Raw genomic sequence first — 15,938 nt, forward strand, 5'->3', positions numbered from 1 at the left:
GGAGCAGGAGTTGGTCACCAGGCCCTTCCAGCCTGCCCCGCTGTTCAATACGACCCTTTCTGATCCGTGTCAGCTTCAATCCTTTTCCTGTGCCATTTCCCCATCGCTCTCTCTTTCTCAATCTATCAAATATTTATCCACTTCCACTTTCAAGACTTCTAATGATCCAACCTCCAATATCCTTTGGGGCAGAGAATTTCAGAGAATCACCACAGCTGAGTTTTAAATGACCGACCCTTTATCTTGTCACTGTGTCTCCTTATTCCAGACTCCCCCACTAGTGAAAATATCTCACCATCTACCCTGTCAAACCCCCTCAAATCTTATATGTTTCAATACAGTCACCCCTCACTTGTCTAAACTCCACAGAATACAGAGCCAGAGCATTTAGTGTCTCTGGATAAGACAAACCTCTCATCTCAGGAATTAGCCTGGTGAATCTCTTTTGGACTGCCTCCAGTGTTACTATATGCTTCTTTAGGTAAGGAGACCAAAACTGTGCGCAGTGTTCCAGGAGAGGCCTAACCAATACCCTGTACAATTGCAACAAAATCTCTTTGGCTGTATTGCTAAAACTTAAGCTGACTCATAAACTCAGTGTCTTGATTGAAAGATGCATCTTTATTTGACCAATACATATTGGGAGAGAGATGTAGGAAGGATTCCAACTTCTCTCTAAAGTTACATCACGTCAGCACAATTGATATCCAGTGCGGCTCTGTTATAACGCAATGGTTGGGATCCGTAAAATGTTATTGCAAAAAACGCGGGATTGTGCTAAATCAGGGTTGCTATGGTTACGTTATGGGCAATCTCAGTGTCCATCAGAGCTCTGTTTATACAATCACTACACAGTTCATTAACTTTTACTAACCTTTTGATTGGCAGGTCCAGGCTAGTTTAAAACAGACAATGGGGATGTTTATTTACACAAACACTTTCATGGTTCATTAACTGTGAAGTACTTCCTCTTTTGAACAACTAAGTGTCATTTTTTCTAAGTGAGAACCCCTTTTATCTGAACTGGGCAAAGGGGGGGAAGCAAATGTTTTCTGTCCACAGTTTCTTTCAGACGCAGATTATTTTCACATTAGAAATAGATTGCAGTAACCAAAAACTTTTCAGTTCCCTGGAAAGAGCAAAAAAAAGGGTCCAATGATTCATCACGTTATGTCCAAATTCGCGCTAAATCAGGATGCGTAAAATCAGGGTCTCACTGTACCATTTTCTCAGGTTTGTATTCCCCGTCCAATCTGTCATACTGACTGGATGCTCCAATTACATTAATGCACATTATTTACCTTGGCCAGTAGCATTCGACCTCTCAGCATAATTAGGAATTCATTGGTTAATTGGACCCAAAGGTCTTCCTCTATCACTTAGCAACCTGCTTATGTACATCAGGCTGGTGTGAGACCATGAGAATTGATGAGGAGTCACTTTCCCGGGCTGGCAAAAGCTGAGTACTCCATTCATTGCAATTAGCACCTGAACACTCATTGATTTATTGATAATCTCACAATTCTCCAACTGCGAAGACTTTAATCATTCTGTGCCCTATCATTACCAGAGAACGCAGTCCCTGGTTTCATTTTTTCCCATTATACTGTTGCTTTTGATCAGAACTCACAAATACCTTTAAAACTACATTTCAAAGTTAAAATTTTTGCTAAAAATCCATGACTATTAATTGTATAAGCGGTTAATAAACAATACCTTTGTGTAATACATGTAGGAGGCACATTGTGATAGTTTTGGTATACGTAAGGTATATTATGGTTCCTAACTAACCTGCTCTGCTTTAAACCAGGGGTTTCAGTATTCCCTGCTACACCTCCCCATTGCAATAAAGGCTAATATGCTATTTGCCTTCCCAACTACTTGTTGGACCAGCTTGCTAACTTTTTGTGAATCATGCACTAGAACACCCAGATCCCTCTGTAGAACATAGAACATAGAACATTACAGCGCAGAACAGGCCCTTCGGCCCACGATGTTGCGCCGACCAGTTACAAAAACAATGACCCACTAGCCTATACCAATCCCTTTTCGTCCATAAACCTATCCAGAGATCTCTTAAACGCCCCCAAACTAGACGCATTTACAACTGCAGCAGGCAGGGCATTCCAATCCCTCACCACCCGCTGGGTAAAGAACCTACCCCTGACATCCGTCCTGTAGCTACCCCCCCTTAATTTAAAGCCATGCCCCCTCGTGCTAGCTTTCTCCATCCGAGGAAAAAGGCTATCACTATCCACCCTATCTAAACCTCTAATCATCTTATATGTTTCAATAAGATCCCCTCTTAGCCGCCTTCTTTCCAACGAAAACAACCCTAGATCCCTCAGTCTCTCCTCATAGGACCTCCCCACCATACCAGGCAACATCCTAGTAAACCTCCTCTGCACCCTCTCCAACGCCTCCACATCCTTCTTGTAATGCGGGGACCAGAACTGCACACAGTACTCCAAGTGCGGCCGCACTAGAGTAGTGTACAGTTGCAACATTACACTGCGACTCCTAAATTCAATCCCCCTACCAATAAACGCCAAGACACCGTACGCCTTCTTGACAACCTTATCTACTTGATTCCCAACTTTCAGGGATCTATGTACACACACACCTAGATCCCTCTGTTCATCCACACTATTCAAAGTCCTCCCGTTAGCCCTATACTCGACACATCTGTTGCTCCTACCAAAGTGAATTACCTCACACTTCTCCGCATTAAATTCCATCCGCCACCTCTCGGCCCAGCTCTGCAACCTATCTAAGTCTCCCTGCAGACTATGACACCCTTCCTCACAATCTACCACACCTCCAACTTTGGTGTCATCAGCAAATTTACTAATCCACCCAACTATACCCTCATCCAGATCATTAATAAAAATTACAAACAACAGTGGCCCCAAAACAGATCCCTGAGGCACACCACTCGTAACTGCACTCCATGATGAATATTTACCATCCACCACCACCCTCTGTCTCCTATCTGATAGCCAATTCCTGATCCAACTTCCTAGATTACCCACAATCCCATACATCTGCATTTTCTGCAGAAGCCTACCATGGTGAACCTTATCGAACGCCTTACTAAAATCCATGTATACCACGTCAACTGCCTTACCCCCATCCACCTCTTTGGTCACCTTCTCAAAAAACTCAATAAGGTTAGTAAGGCACGACCTACCTGCTACAAAACCATGCTGACTATTTCTAATCAATTCATTACACTCCAAATAACTATAAATCCTATCCCTAATAATTTTTTCTAAAACCTTGCCCACAACAGAAGTAAGACTCACCGGTCTATAATTCCCGGCAAAGTCTCTGTTCCCCTTCTTAAACAATGGGACAACATTGTATTTCACTTACCTGCAGTCTCTCTCCATTCAGATAATAATTTGCCTTTTGATTCTTCCTGCCAAAATGTGTGACCTCATGCGTCCTCACATTAAACTCTATTTGTCAGGTTTTCACCCAGTCACTCAATCTATCTCTATCCCATTGCAGAATCTCAATATCCACATCACAACCTGCCCTTCCACCTATCTTCATATCATCAGCAAATTTAGAAGCCTTAGATTCTATTCCTTCTTCCAGGTCATTAATGTAAATAGTGAACAATTGTGGGCCAAGAACTGATCCCTCTGGTTCTCCAATAGTTACATCTTTCCACCCTGAAAAGGGGATAGATAGGGTAGAGGTAGAGAGATTCTTCCCGCTTAGAAAAGACAGTAGGACTCGAGGGCACAGCCTCAAGATAAGGGGGGGGCAGTTTAGATCAGAGTTGAGGAGGAACTTCTTCACTCAAAGGGTGGTGAATCTCTGGAATCCTCTGCCCGTTGAAGTGGTGGAGGCTACCTCGCTAAATATATTTAAGTCACGGGTAGATAGGTTTCTGATAGACAAGGGAATTAAGGGTTATGGGGAGAAAGCAGGAAAGTGGAACTGATCCGCTTCAGATCAACCACGATCTTATTGAATGGCTTGGCAACTCGAAGGGCTAGATGGCCTACTCCTGCTCCTATTGCTTATGTTCTTATGACCCATTTATTCCAACTCTGTTTTTAGTCCATGCTAACACAGTTCCTCCATTTCCATAGGCTTTTACTTTATGCACCAACCTTTTATGCAGCGCCTTGTCAAAGGACAAAAAACTGTACAGCACAGGAACAGGCCCTTCAGCCCACCAAGTCTGCACCAACACATGATGCTTTTCTAAACTAAAGACCTTTCCCCCTACGGGGCCCGTATCCCTCTATTCCCTGCCTATTCATGTATCTGTCATTGCTATTGTATCTGCTTCTACCACCTCCTCTGGCAGCGCATTCCAGGCACTTACCACCCTCTCTGTAAAACACTTGCCTCTCACATCTCCTTTAAACTTTCCCCCGTTTACCTTAAACCTATGTCCCCTAGTAACTGACATTTTGACCCTGGGAAAAAGACTCTGACTTTGCTGATGACACCAAAGTCGGAGGTGTGGTAGATAGTGAGGAAGGGTGTCATAGTTTGCAGGGAGACTTGGACAAGTTGCAGAGCTGGGCCGAGAGGTGGCAGATGGAGTTTAATGCGGAGAAGTGTGAGGTAATTCACTTTGGCAGGAATAACATGTGTCGAGTATAGGGCTAATGGGAGGACTCTGAATAGTGTGGATGAACAGAGGGATCTAGGTGTATGTGTACATAGATCCCTGAAAGTTGGGAATCAAGTAGATAAGGTTGTTAAGAAGGCATACGGTGTCTTGGCGTTTATTGGTAGGGGGATTGAATTTAGGAGTCGCAGCGTCATGTTGCAACTGTACACAACTCTGGTGCGGCTGCACTTGGAGTACTGTGTGCAGTTCTGGTCCCCACATTATAGGAAGGATGTGGAGGCTTTGGAGAGGGTGCAGAGGAGGTTTACCAGGATGTTGCCTGGTATGGAGGGGAGGTCCTATGAGGAGAGACTGAGGGATTTGGGGTTGTTTTAGTTAGAAAGAAGGCGGCTAAGAGGGGATCTTATTGAAACATATAAGATGATTAGAGGTTTAGATAGGGTGGACAGTGATAGCCTTTTTCCTCGGATGGAGAAAGCTAGCACGAGGGGGCATGGCTTTAAATTAAGGGGTGGTAGTTATAGGACGGATGTCAGGGGTAGGTTCTTTACCCAGAGGGTGGTGAGGGATTGGAATGCCCTGCCTGCTGCGGTTGTAAATGCGCCTAGTTTGGGGGCGTTTAAGAGATCCGTGGATAGGTTTATGGATGGAAAGGGATTGGTTTCGGTTAGAGGGTCATTGTTTTTTAACTGGTCGGCGCAACATCGTGGGCCGAAGGGCCTGTTCTGCGCTGTAATGTTCAATGTTTTATGTTCTATCCAGTCTATCCAAACCTCACATAAACTTCTATCAGGTCTCCCCTCAGCTTCTGACATTCGAGGGCAAACTAGCTAATACCCTCCAAACCGGGCAACATCCTAGTAAACATTTTCTGTACCATCTCCAAAGTCTCCACATCCTTCTGGTAGTGTGGTGACCAGAACTGTATGCAGTATTCCAACTGTGGCCTAACTAAAGTTCTATACAGCTGCAAGATGACTTGCCAATTTTTATACTTTGTGCCCCAACTAATGAAGGCAAGCATGCCGTGTGCTTCTCGAGCACCTTATCCACTTGTCATGTATCACCAGTCTGTCTATATCTTCCTGAAGTCAGTTATTGTCAGTTCTGTACCAAGTTTTGTATTTTGATATTATATTCTGTACTGAAGTCATTAATATATTAGTATATGCAGTGAATTGATAGATATTTTCATTTGACAGATGGATGGTGTGGCAAAGATTGCACCAATCGTCTCTCTGTACGCTGGAAATCCCAAACTCCCAGAGTATGTGGAGGAGGTAGTACGAGTCACACAGGATGACAATCTGGCCGTGAAGTGCAGCATTGCAGGTAGACCTCATTGCTAGGCTGTCAGCACATTGTGGTGGTCATGTTTCTTGCATCGAGCTAGGTGCGGATCTCCACATCGAACCACAAGTCTGCTTTTCCCACTTAAAGGGACACTCAGATTGTCGTTGTCCAATCATGTTGCGCACAAAAATACTGCTGCCTATGTTAACCACAGATACTCTGTTTCCAATCTCCAACCAGAGGATAGATTAGATTAGGGATATGGGGAGAAGGTGGGATTGAGGGATACAGGTGACGGTGGGTGGGGATTGAGGCATACGGGAGAAGGTGAGTAGGTAGGATTGAGGGATATGAGGAGAAGGTGGGATTGAGGGATATTGGGAGAAGGTGGGATTGAGGAATATGGGGAGAAGGTGGGATTGAGGGATATGGGGAGAAGGTGGGATTGAGGGATACGGGGAGAAGGTGGGATTGAGGGATACGGAGAGAAGGTGGGATTGAGGGATACGGGGAGAAGGTGGGATTGAGAGATATGGGGAGAAGGTGGGATTGAGGGATATGGGGAGAAGGTGGGATTGAGAGATATGGGAAGAAGGTGGGATTGAGGGATATGGAGATAAGGTGGGATTGGATAAGTTAGTGTTGCGCTCTAAGGTAACAGTAAGATTTTTTTTGGATTGGAAATCCCAAACTAGGTAATTACAAAAAGACTAAAACCACAATGTTCTAAATGAAAAGAGTTTTACTTCAATCAGATCTCCCCTCGGCCTCCGATGTTCAAGGCCAAACAAACCAAGTTTCTCCAACCTCTCCTCATAGCTAATACCCTCCAAACCAGGCAACATCCTAGTAAACATTTTCTGTACCCTCTCCAAAGTCCAAAAGAGTTTCACTGTACAAAAATTATTGAATATAAATACTACTAACTACATTCCATCTAAAATGGTCAATTACTTTAAAGATAATTTAGTTAGTTTTAAAACTAACTTTGTACTAGTTTCTTTTTTCTTTAAATTTTGCACCGGAAGCAGTTACTAGGGCACTCGAAGAGAGAGAGAGAAGGGCTCTGACTGAGAGCAGGTAAGTTTGTTTTTGTGTGCTGTAGGGGCTTTGGCTCACAGGGCCAAAGAGATAAGGGTGAGGCAAGGTAAGTTATAAGTTTTTTTTTACTTTTTCCTCTGGGTTACTAAAAAGGGGCAAGTATGGGTGTGAGGCCAGTATGTTGTTGCCAGTGCAACATGTGGGAGGTCTTGGAAGCTCCTGGTCTACCAGACATCCACACTTGTGCTCGGTGTGTGGAGCTGCAGTCCCTACGGAACCAGGTTAAGGAACTGCAAATGCAGCTCGAGGACCTTCGGCTCATTCGGGAGAGTGAGGAGGTTATAGATAGGAGCTACCAGCAAGTAGTCACACCAGGGCAACGGGAAGAAGGCACGTGAGTAACTATTAGGAAGGGGAAACCTCGGGTGATGGAGAGCACACCGGTGGATGTCCCCCTTCAAAATAAGTACTCCGGCCTGAGTACTACTGGGGGGGACAGCTCATCCGAGGGAGGAAGCGGTGGCCAGGCCTCTGGAGCTGAGCCAGTAAGTCAAAAAATTAAAAAAGAGAGCAGAAAGGTAGTACTAATGGGGGACTCCACAGTGAGGGGGGCGGACAGGCGTTTTTGTGGACGTAGACGTGAGTCGCGGATGGTGGTTTGTCTCCCTGGGGCTGGGATCCGGGATGTCTCTGGGCGTGTCCCAGATATCCTGAAGGGGGAGGGTGAGGAACTAGAGGTTATAGTGCATATAGGTACTGCTGACATAGGCAAGAAGAGGGAGGCAGTCGTGGAAAGGGAATATAGGGAACTGGGTAGGCAGCTGAGGAAGAGAAAAGCAAAGGTAGTAATCTCAGGATTGCTGCCTGTGCCACGGGAGAATGAGGGCAGGAATGGAATGAGGTGGAGGCTGAATGCGTGGCTGAGGGACTGGTGTAGAGGGCAGGGATTTCGGTTCCTAGCTCATCGGGACCTCTTTAGGGGCAGGTGTGACCTGTACAGTAAAGACGGGTGGCACTTGAATCCCAGGGGGACTAATATCTTGGGAAGACTGGCTAGGGCTACTGGGGGGACTTTAAACTAGAAAGGATGGGGGGAGGGAATTGTGATGGGGAAACTGGGACTGAGGAGATTAGCTCCCAGGTAGGGAAGGACTGCAGGCAGTATGAGGGGGAGGTTAGACAGGTGGTGGAGAAGGGAAATGCCCAGACTGTGGGGCTGAAGTGTATCTATTTTAACGCCAGGAGTGTAGTAAATAAGGTAGATGAGCTTAGGGCATGGATTGCTGCTTGGGAATGTGATGTGGTGGCCATTACGGAGACTTGGATGTCTCAGGGACAGGACTGGGTACTTCAGGTGCCAGGATTCAGATGCTTCAGGAAGGACAGGGAGGGTGGCAGAAGAGGTGGTGGAGTGGCACTGTTGATCAGGGATAGTGTCATGGCTGCAGAGAAAGAGGATGCCGTGGAGGGACTATCTACAGAGTCTCTGTGGGTGGAAGTTAGGAACAGCAAAGGGTCGAAAACTTTGCTGGCTGTTTTCTATAGGCCGCCCAATAGTGACAGGGAAGTTGAGGTGCAGATAGGGAAACAGATTCTAGAGAGATGTAGTAATAACAGAGTTGTCGTGATGGGAGACTTCAATTTCCCAAACATCGACTGGAATATCCCAAGGGTAAGGGGTTTGGATGGGGAGGAGTTTGTTAGGTGTGTTTAGGAGGGTTTCCTGACACAGTACGTGGATAAGCCTACGAGAGGAGAGGCTGTACTTGACCTGGTGCTGGCTAATGAACCAGGACAGGTGACGGATCTCTCGGTAGGAGAGCATCTTGGGAATGGTGATCATAATTCTATCTCCTTCACAATTGCATTGGAACGAGATAGGATCAGGCAGGCTAGGAAGGTGTTTGTCTGGAGTAAGGGGAGATACGAAGACATCAGGAAGATAATTGGACAAGTAAACTGGAAGGAGGTGTTCTTGGGGAAAAGTACAGAAGGAAGGTGGCGGATATTCAAGGAATGTTTGTCTGGAGCTCTGCACGACAACGTTCCGATGAGACAAGGAGGTTTTGGTAGGTCGCGGGAACCGTGGTGCACGAAAGCTGTGGTGAACCTGGTCAGGAAGAAAAGGAAGGTGTACAAAAGGTTCAGGGAGCTAGGAGATGTTAAGGATCTTGAGGAGTATAAGGATTGTAGAAAGGAGCTTAAAAGGGAAATTAGGAGAGCCAGAAGGGGTCATGAGAAGGCCTTGGTGGGTAAGATTAAGGAGAATCCCAAGGCCTTCTACAAATATGTGAAAAGTAAAAGGATGAGAAGAGAAGGGATAGGACATATAAAAGGTGAAGGGGGAAAGGTCTGTGTGGAACCAGAAGAAATGGCAGAGGTGCTTAATGAGTACTTTGCCTCAGTATTCACGGTGGAAACTGATCTGGGAGATTTTGCTACAGATTTGCAGCAGATGGAAAAGATTGAGTATGCGGATATTAAGGAAGAGGATGTGTTATTACTTTTGAATTCTATCAAGATAGATAAGTCGCCGGGACCAGATGGGATGTACCCCAGGTTACTGTGGGAGGTGAGGGAGGTGATTGCAGAGACCCTGGCGATGATCTTTGCGTCGTCAATGGAGACGGGAGAGGTTCCGGAAGATTGGAGGATTGCGGATGTGGTTCCTATTTTCAAGAAAGGGAACAGAGATAGCCCGGGAAATTACCAACCGGTGAGTCTGACCTCAGTGGTTGGTAAGCTGATGGAGAGGTTCTGAGGGACAAGATTTACGAGCATTTGGAGAGGTTTGGCATGATCAGAAATAGTCAGCATGGTTTTGTCAAGGGTAGGTCGTGCCTTACGAGCCTAGTTGAGTTCTTCGAAAATGTCACTGAACACATTGACGAAGGAAGTGCAGTGGACGTGGTGTACATGGACTTCAGCAAGGCATTTGATAAGGTCCCCCATGCAAGACTTCTTGAGAAGGTGAGAGGGCATAGGATCCAGGGGGCTTTGGCCTTGTGGATCCAGAACTAGCTTGCCTGCAGAAGGCAGAGAGTGGTTGTGGATGGGTCTTTTTCTGCATGGAGGTCAGTCACCAGTGGAGTGCCCCAGGGATCTGTTCTAGGACCCTTGCTGTTTGTCATTTTCATAAATGACCTAGATGAGGAAGTGGAGGGATGGGTTAGTAAGTTCGCCGATGACACGAAGGTCGGTGGTGTTGTGGATGGTCTGGAAGGATGTCAGAAGTTGCAGCAGGACATAAATAGGATACAAGACTGGGCGGAGAAGTGGCAGATGGACTTCAACCCAGATAAATGTGTAGTGGTCCATTTTGGCAGGACCAATGGGATGAACGAGTACACTATCAAGGGCAGGAGTCTTAGTAGTGTTGAAGAGCAGAAGGATCTTGGGGTCCGGGTCCACAGGACTCTTAAATCGGCCTCGCAGGTGGAGGATGTGGTCAAGAAGGCATATGGTGTACTGGCCTTCATTAATCGAGGGATTGAGTTTAGGAGTCGGGAGGTAATGCTGCAACTTTATAAGACCCTTGTCAGGCCTCACTTGGAGTACTGTGCGCAGTTCTGGTCGCCTCACTACAGGAAGGACGTAGAAGCTATTGAAAGGGTACAGAGGAGATTTACAAGGATGTTGCCTGGATTGGGAGGCATGCCTTATGAAGATAGGTTGAGGGAGCTGGGACTCTTCTCCCTGGAGAGACGAAGGTTGAGAGGCGACCTGATAGAAGTTTACAAAATGTTGAGAGGAATAGATAGGGTGGATTCTCAGAGGCTATTTCCCCGGGTTGAAATGGTCGCTACGAGAGGACACAGATTTAAGGTGCGGGGAGGCAAGTACAGACGTGATGTTAGGGGTAAGTTTTTCACTCAGAGGGTGGCGAGTGAATGGAATCGGCTGCCGTCAGTGGTGGTGGAGGCGAACTCGCTGGGGTCTTTTAAAAGACTTCTGGATGAGTATATGGGATTTAGTGGGATTGGGGGTTATAGATAGGTCTATGGATTGGTAGGTGTTGATGTGATCGGCACAACTCGTGGGCCGAAGGGCCTGTTTGTGCTGTAGTGTTCTATGTTCTATACTGAAAGTAGGATGAACACTGTTATTTACTCTCTAAACCAAATTCTTTTACTCAAATTTCCTTCAATGTTTAACCCAAAGCCCAAGTTAGAAATTTATCAGATTAATTACATTGCCTCAGTAATGCTTTGGAGGGTCAAATAAACATTGAGATTTCTTGGTCTTTCTCTTCCAAGGTTTTCATTTGTGGTTTTCCCTTCAAATCTCCTCGAAGCAGCTCATGGTTGTAGACTTCCCTTTCTACACAGTTTATCACTAACACATTAATGATTGCTGAATCAGGTCAGAGCTTTCCTGGCTCAGATATTCTTTAACTCATTATTAACTTATTACCTGTAAAACTCTGTGTTGTGTATGTGTTGTCTGTCTCTTTAAGTCAGCACAGCTGAAGTGAGTCACCTGACTTGAAGGACCAATTGGCACTGAGAGTGAGTGATAACCCCAGAGGATGGAGTCCTCTTTTGGGTAGATTCATTGAGCAGTCATGTAGCTAACATCATAAAGACTGGATCAGGACCCCAGGGCAGCCTAGAGCTGTAACTCCTGTACTTAATTCCTCTTATTGATAAATACCTTTTGTTCCTAACAAAGTCTGAAATCTCTTGATGCTGCCAGAGTGAGCCACAACATTACATATTGACGATGCGATGGAATCAATCGAATGGCACAGTCTACCTGTGAGCATCTGGTATAATTGAAGTTGGAAAAAAGGAATAACTCTTTGGCTAATCCACTTAGTGAGAGTTGTTGTGCTAAAGCCAGACCCTGAGGGGCATTTAACGTACTGAACCCGTTGTCGCTGCTGAAAGATGTAAGAAAAATTAAAATGAAGAAAGATTAACCTTCAGGAACAAGGAATGTGAGACTTGAGGAAAAGAAAAGAGAACAGGAGGTTGAAATAAAAGGAACATTTAGCCAGCTAGAATAAAATCCTGTTTCAGATTTCAAAAAGAGAAATGTTATGAAAGAAAAGTTGTGAAGGTTGCGTAGGCTTGGGCTGTTTTTGTTGGAGCAGAGAAGACTGAAGGGTGACCAGATTGAGGTGTACACGATCGAGAGGCACAGACAGTGGATAAGGAACAGACGTTCCCCTTTGTAGAACGGTCAGTCATGAAGGGACACAAGTTACAAATGAGGGGCAGGAGGTTTAGGGGGGATTTGAGGAAAAACCTTTTTACCCAGTGGAGGGGTGAGGGTCTGGAATGCGCTGCCAGGGAGGGTGATGGAGGTGGGATGCCTCACATCCTTTAAAAAGTATCTGGATGAGTACTTGGCACATCATAACATTCAGGGCTATGGGCCAGGGGCTGGCAGATGGGATTAGGTGAGAGCTCAGGCGTTTGCTGCATGTTGGTGCAGACTCGATGGGCCAAAGGGCCTCTTCTGTGCTGTATGATTCGATGAAATCTGGAAAAAAGGCAGATATTGGCTACAGTTAAACAAACTCAGAAGTTAAAAGAGAGAAAATCTCAGGGAGTCACAGAGAGCGGTGGATGCCTGGAATGCACTGACAGAGGAGATGGTGGAAGCAGGCACATTAGCAACATTTAAGAGGCATCTGAACGGATATATGAATAGGGAGGGAATACAGGGATATGGAGCGAGTAAGGGCAGAAGGTGATTTTTAGTTTGTTTAGGGCATTATGATCGGCACAGGCTTGGAGGGTCAAAGAGCCTGTTCCTTTGCTGTACTGTTCTTTATTCTAACAAAGTTTTAAACCTTTTAACCAGCACTCAGAATTTCAACTGAATTCTGCTGGTAATAGTGTGCTCTGCAGCCAGATTGTTCTAAATTAAAATTTAAACCCTGCTTGAAACAGAACCACAAACACACAAGCTGTTAATTGGGCTATGATTATCTTCTTGATAACGCATTATTCTGTTGATTATCTCAGAAACCATGTGGTCACATGACCAGTTACCAGAGGCAAGGTTCTGTAACAGGAATCATCTCCAAGAGAAACCTCATTCTCAAAGGGACCATCACCCCAACATGAAATGCAGGTTTTTCTCTGGCCATCCCAGCGGGTAGGTGGGATTGAGGAGAAGGTGTGTAGCTGTGAATTGAGGGAGAGGTGAATACATGGGATTGGGAAATACGTGTTTAAGGGCTATGAGTTGAGGGAGATGGTGGGTTTAAGGAACATGGAGAGGAGGTTTTCCCTAAAGACTTAATGCAGTCCCTGACTCCAGTGCACTGGAGGAATATAGAGAGAGTAGGAGGGAGCTTAAAAGGGGAGTTAGAAGGGCGAAAAGAGGGCATGAAATGGCTTTGGCTAATAGGATTAAGGAAAATCCAAAGGCATTTTACTCTTATATTAGGAGCAAGAGAGTGGTTAGAGGGAAAATTGGTCCTCTTAGGGACAAAGAAGGAGAGCTATGTATCGAGTCTGAGGGAATGGGGGAGATCCTGAATGAATACTTTGCATCGGTATTCATGTAGGAAAGGGGTTTGGTGTCGTGTAATGTCTTGGAGGGAGCTGTAGATCAGTGGAAGGAAATATCTATTACGAGGGAGGAAGTGCTAAGGTTTTTAGGTAGCATAAAAACGGATAAAGCTCCGGGGCCTGATGGTATTTATCCCAGGCTGCTTAGGGAGGTGAAAGATGAAATTGCTGGGCCTCTGACGCAAATCTTTGTCTCTTCCTTGGACACAGGTGAGGTCCCAGAAGACTGGAGGGTAGCTAATGTTGTACCGCTGTTTAAAAAAAGGTAGTAGGGATAACCCTGGTGATTATAGACCACTGAGTTTGACATCGGTGGTAGGAAAATTATTGGAAAAAATTCTTAGGGATAGGATGTATGAGCATTTGGAGCGTTGCGATCTGATTAGGGATACGCAATATGGCTTTGTTCGGGGGAGGTCTTGCCTTACGAATCTGGTGGAATTCTTTGAGGAGGTGACAAAAACGGTTGAGGATGGGCGAGCTGTTGATGTCATCTATATGGATTTCAGTAAGGCGTTTGACAAAGTCCCTCACGGTAGGCTGGTAGAAAAGGTTAAGGCACATGGGATACAAGGACAGGTAGCTAGATGGATTGAAAACTGGCTGGGCAACAGGAGACAGAGAGTAGTAGTGGAGGGGTCCTTTTCTGGCTGGAGGTCAGTCACCAGTGGTGTGCCGCAGGGCTCAGTACTGGGACCTCTCCTCTTTGTAGTATATATAAACGACTTGGAAGAGGGCGTACGTGGTGTGATCAGCAAGTTTGCAGATGACACCAAGATGGCAGGATTGGCAGATAATGAGGAGGATTGTCAGGTGATACAGCAGGATATAGATAGGTTGGTATATTGGGCAGATAGGTGGCAGATGGAATTTAATCCTGACAAATGCGAGGTGATGCATTTTGGAAGGAATAATGCAGGGAGGAGTTACATGATAAAGGGTAGACCGATTAAGAGTATAGAAATACAGAGGGACCTGGGAGTGCAGGTGCACAAGTCTCTGAAGGTGTCAACACAGGTAGAGAAGGTTGTGAAGAAAGCTTACGGAATGCTAGCCTTTATAGGAAGGGGTATAGAGTATAAGAGCTGGCGTCTAATGCTTCAGTTGTACAGAACGTTGGTTAGGCCGCATTTGGAGTACTGCGTCCAGTTCTGGTCACCTTACTACCGGAAAGACGTGGAGACCCTGGAGAGGGTGCAGAGGAGGTTTACCAGGATGTGGCCTGGCATGGAGGGGCTGGGTTATGAGGAAAGGTTGGAGAAACTGGGGCTCTTCTCCTTAGAAAGATGGAGATTAAGGGGGGATCTGATAGAGGTGTATAAAATAATGAAGGGAATAGATAGAGCCAACAGTGGTAGGCTTTTCTCTAGATTGGGGACAATTACAAGAAGTCACGATCTAAGGGTGAGAGGGGAGAAGTATAATTTGGACACTAGAGGAAGGTTTTTCACGCAGAGGGTCGTGGGGGTATGGAACGCGCTACCAAGTAAGGTGGTGGAGGCAGGAACGTTGGATTTGTTTAAGGTTTACTTAGATAGACACATGAGCGAAACAGGGATGGAGGGTTATAGTAGACGGTATTAAAAAGGGTCAGAGCCTCGGGACGACACCGGAAATGTAGTATTACATGTTAATGTTTTGTCTCTTTTAATCCACAGGCGTCGGTCCACCTTGTTGTCAAACGAGGGGCATGCACACGGTGGGTCGTGCGTGGGCTGCTCTTGGAGGTTCCGGGAGTGGCCTAGTACTTTGTGTCGTTGTGTATGCTTAATCCTGGACCAGCAGACAGGCACCACAACAGCTCAGTGACTATCACTGCTGGCTGCGCAGATACATGGATTTGGGCCTGTGTCTGTGGGAGTTTGTGCATTCTCCCTGTGGTTGCGTGGGTTTCCTCCGGGCGCTCTGGTTTCCTCCCACACCCCAAAGATGTGCTCTTAGGCTGATTGGTGCAACAAATTGACACTATTCTCCCCTGAATCTGGCTACATTAGGGGTTCCACTCACATACACGCAGGGCAGAGTAGGTGTAGGAAAATGCTTTGTTGAAGGGGTGGCGTGGACTCTTCGGGCCAAAGGGCCTGTTTCCCGTGCTGGGTTGTTCTTTGTTCTTGTTTTTGTACTTCTCAATTCTCATGTCTCTATCCTAAACCTCTCTCTGACCCTTCCCAGCTGCTGCCGTTCTGGAGCAATTCATTCTACAACCCCCAGCGGAAGGATTCCTAGAGAAAATGAAGAACCGGCCAGAGCTCAGTGTCATTGCCAGCAAGTTACCCGAGATCCTGAAACTGCGTGGTACAGCTCACCGTGAGGTGGTGCAAACAATCGGCAGCTCATGTGGTAAGCAAGTGCAGGGGAATGGTGATGGGGGAGTTGGGGAATGGGTGGACCCTGGGATTGAGTGGATCGGGGGGGCAGATTAGGGATGGGGCGGATTGAAGAGGGGCTGCTTTGCAGAGGGACAGTTAGGGATTGGG

The 15,938-nt window shown here is 46.1% G+C and overlaps 1 protein-coding gene across 3 annotated transcripts in view; it reads left to right on the forward strand.

Moving 5' to 3' along the window:
- The window catches only part of selenoj (selenoprotein J), a 73,040-nt gene that overhangs the window by 45,416 nt on the left and 11,686 nt on the right, over positions 1 to 15,938 (forward strand). For all 3 annotated transcript variants that reach the window (XM_080197771.1, XM_080197772.1, XM_080197770.1), the window contains 2 exons: positions 5,803 to 5,932; positions 15,634 to 15,801. In XM_080197771.1, coding sequence (XP_080053897.1) covers positions 5,803 to 5,932; positions 15,634 to 15,801 — 298 coding nt within the window. The remainder of the gene's footprint in view (positions 1 to 5,802; positions 5,933 to 15,633; positions 15,802 to 15,938) is intronic.

This window comes from Carcharhinus amblyrhynchos, chromosome 10, assembly GCF_965287045.1.
Source record: "Carcharhinus amblyrhynchos chromosome 10, sCarAmb.v2.hapA, whole genome shotgun sequence".
Taxonomy (NCBI): Eukaryota; Metazoa; Chordata; class Chondrichthyes; order Carcharhiniformes; family Carcharhinidae; genus Carcharhinus; species Carcharhinus amblyrhynchos.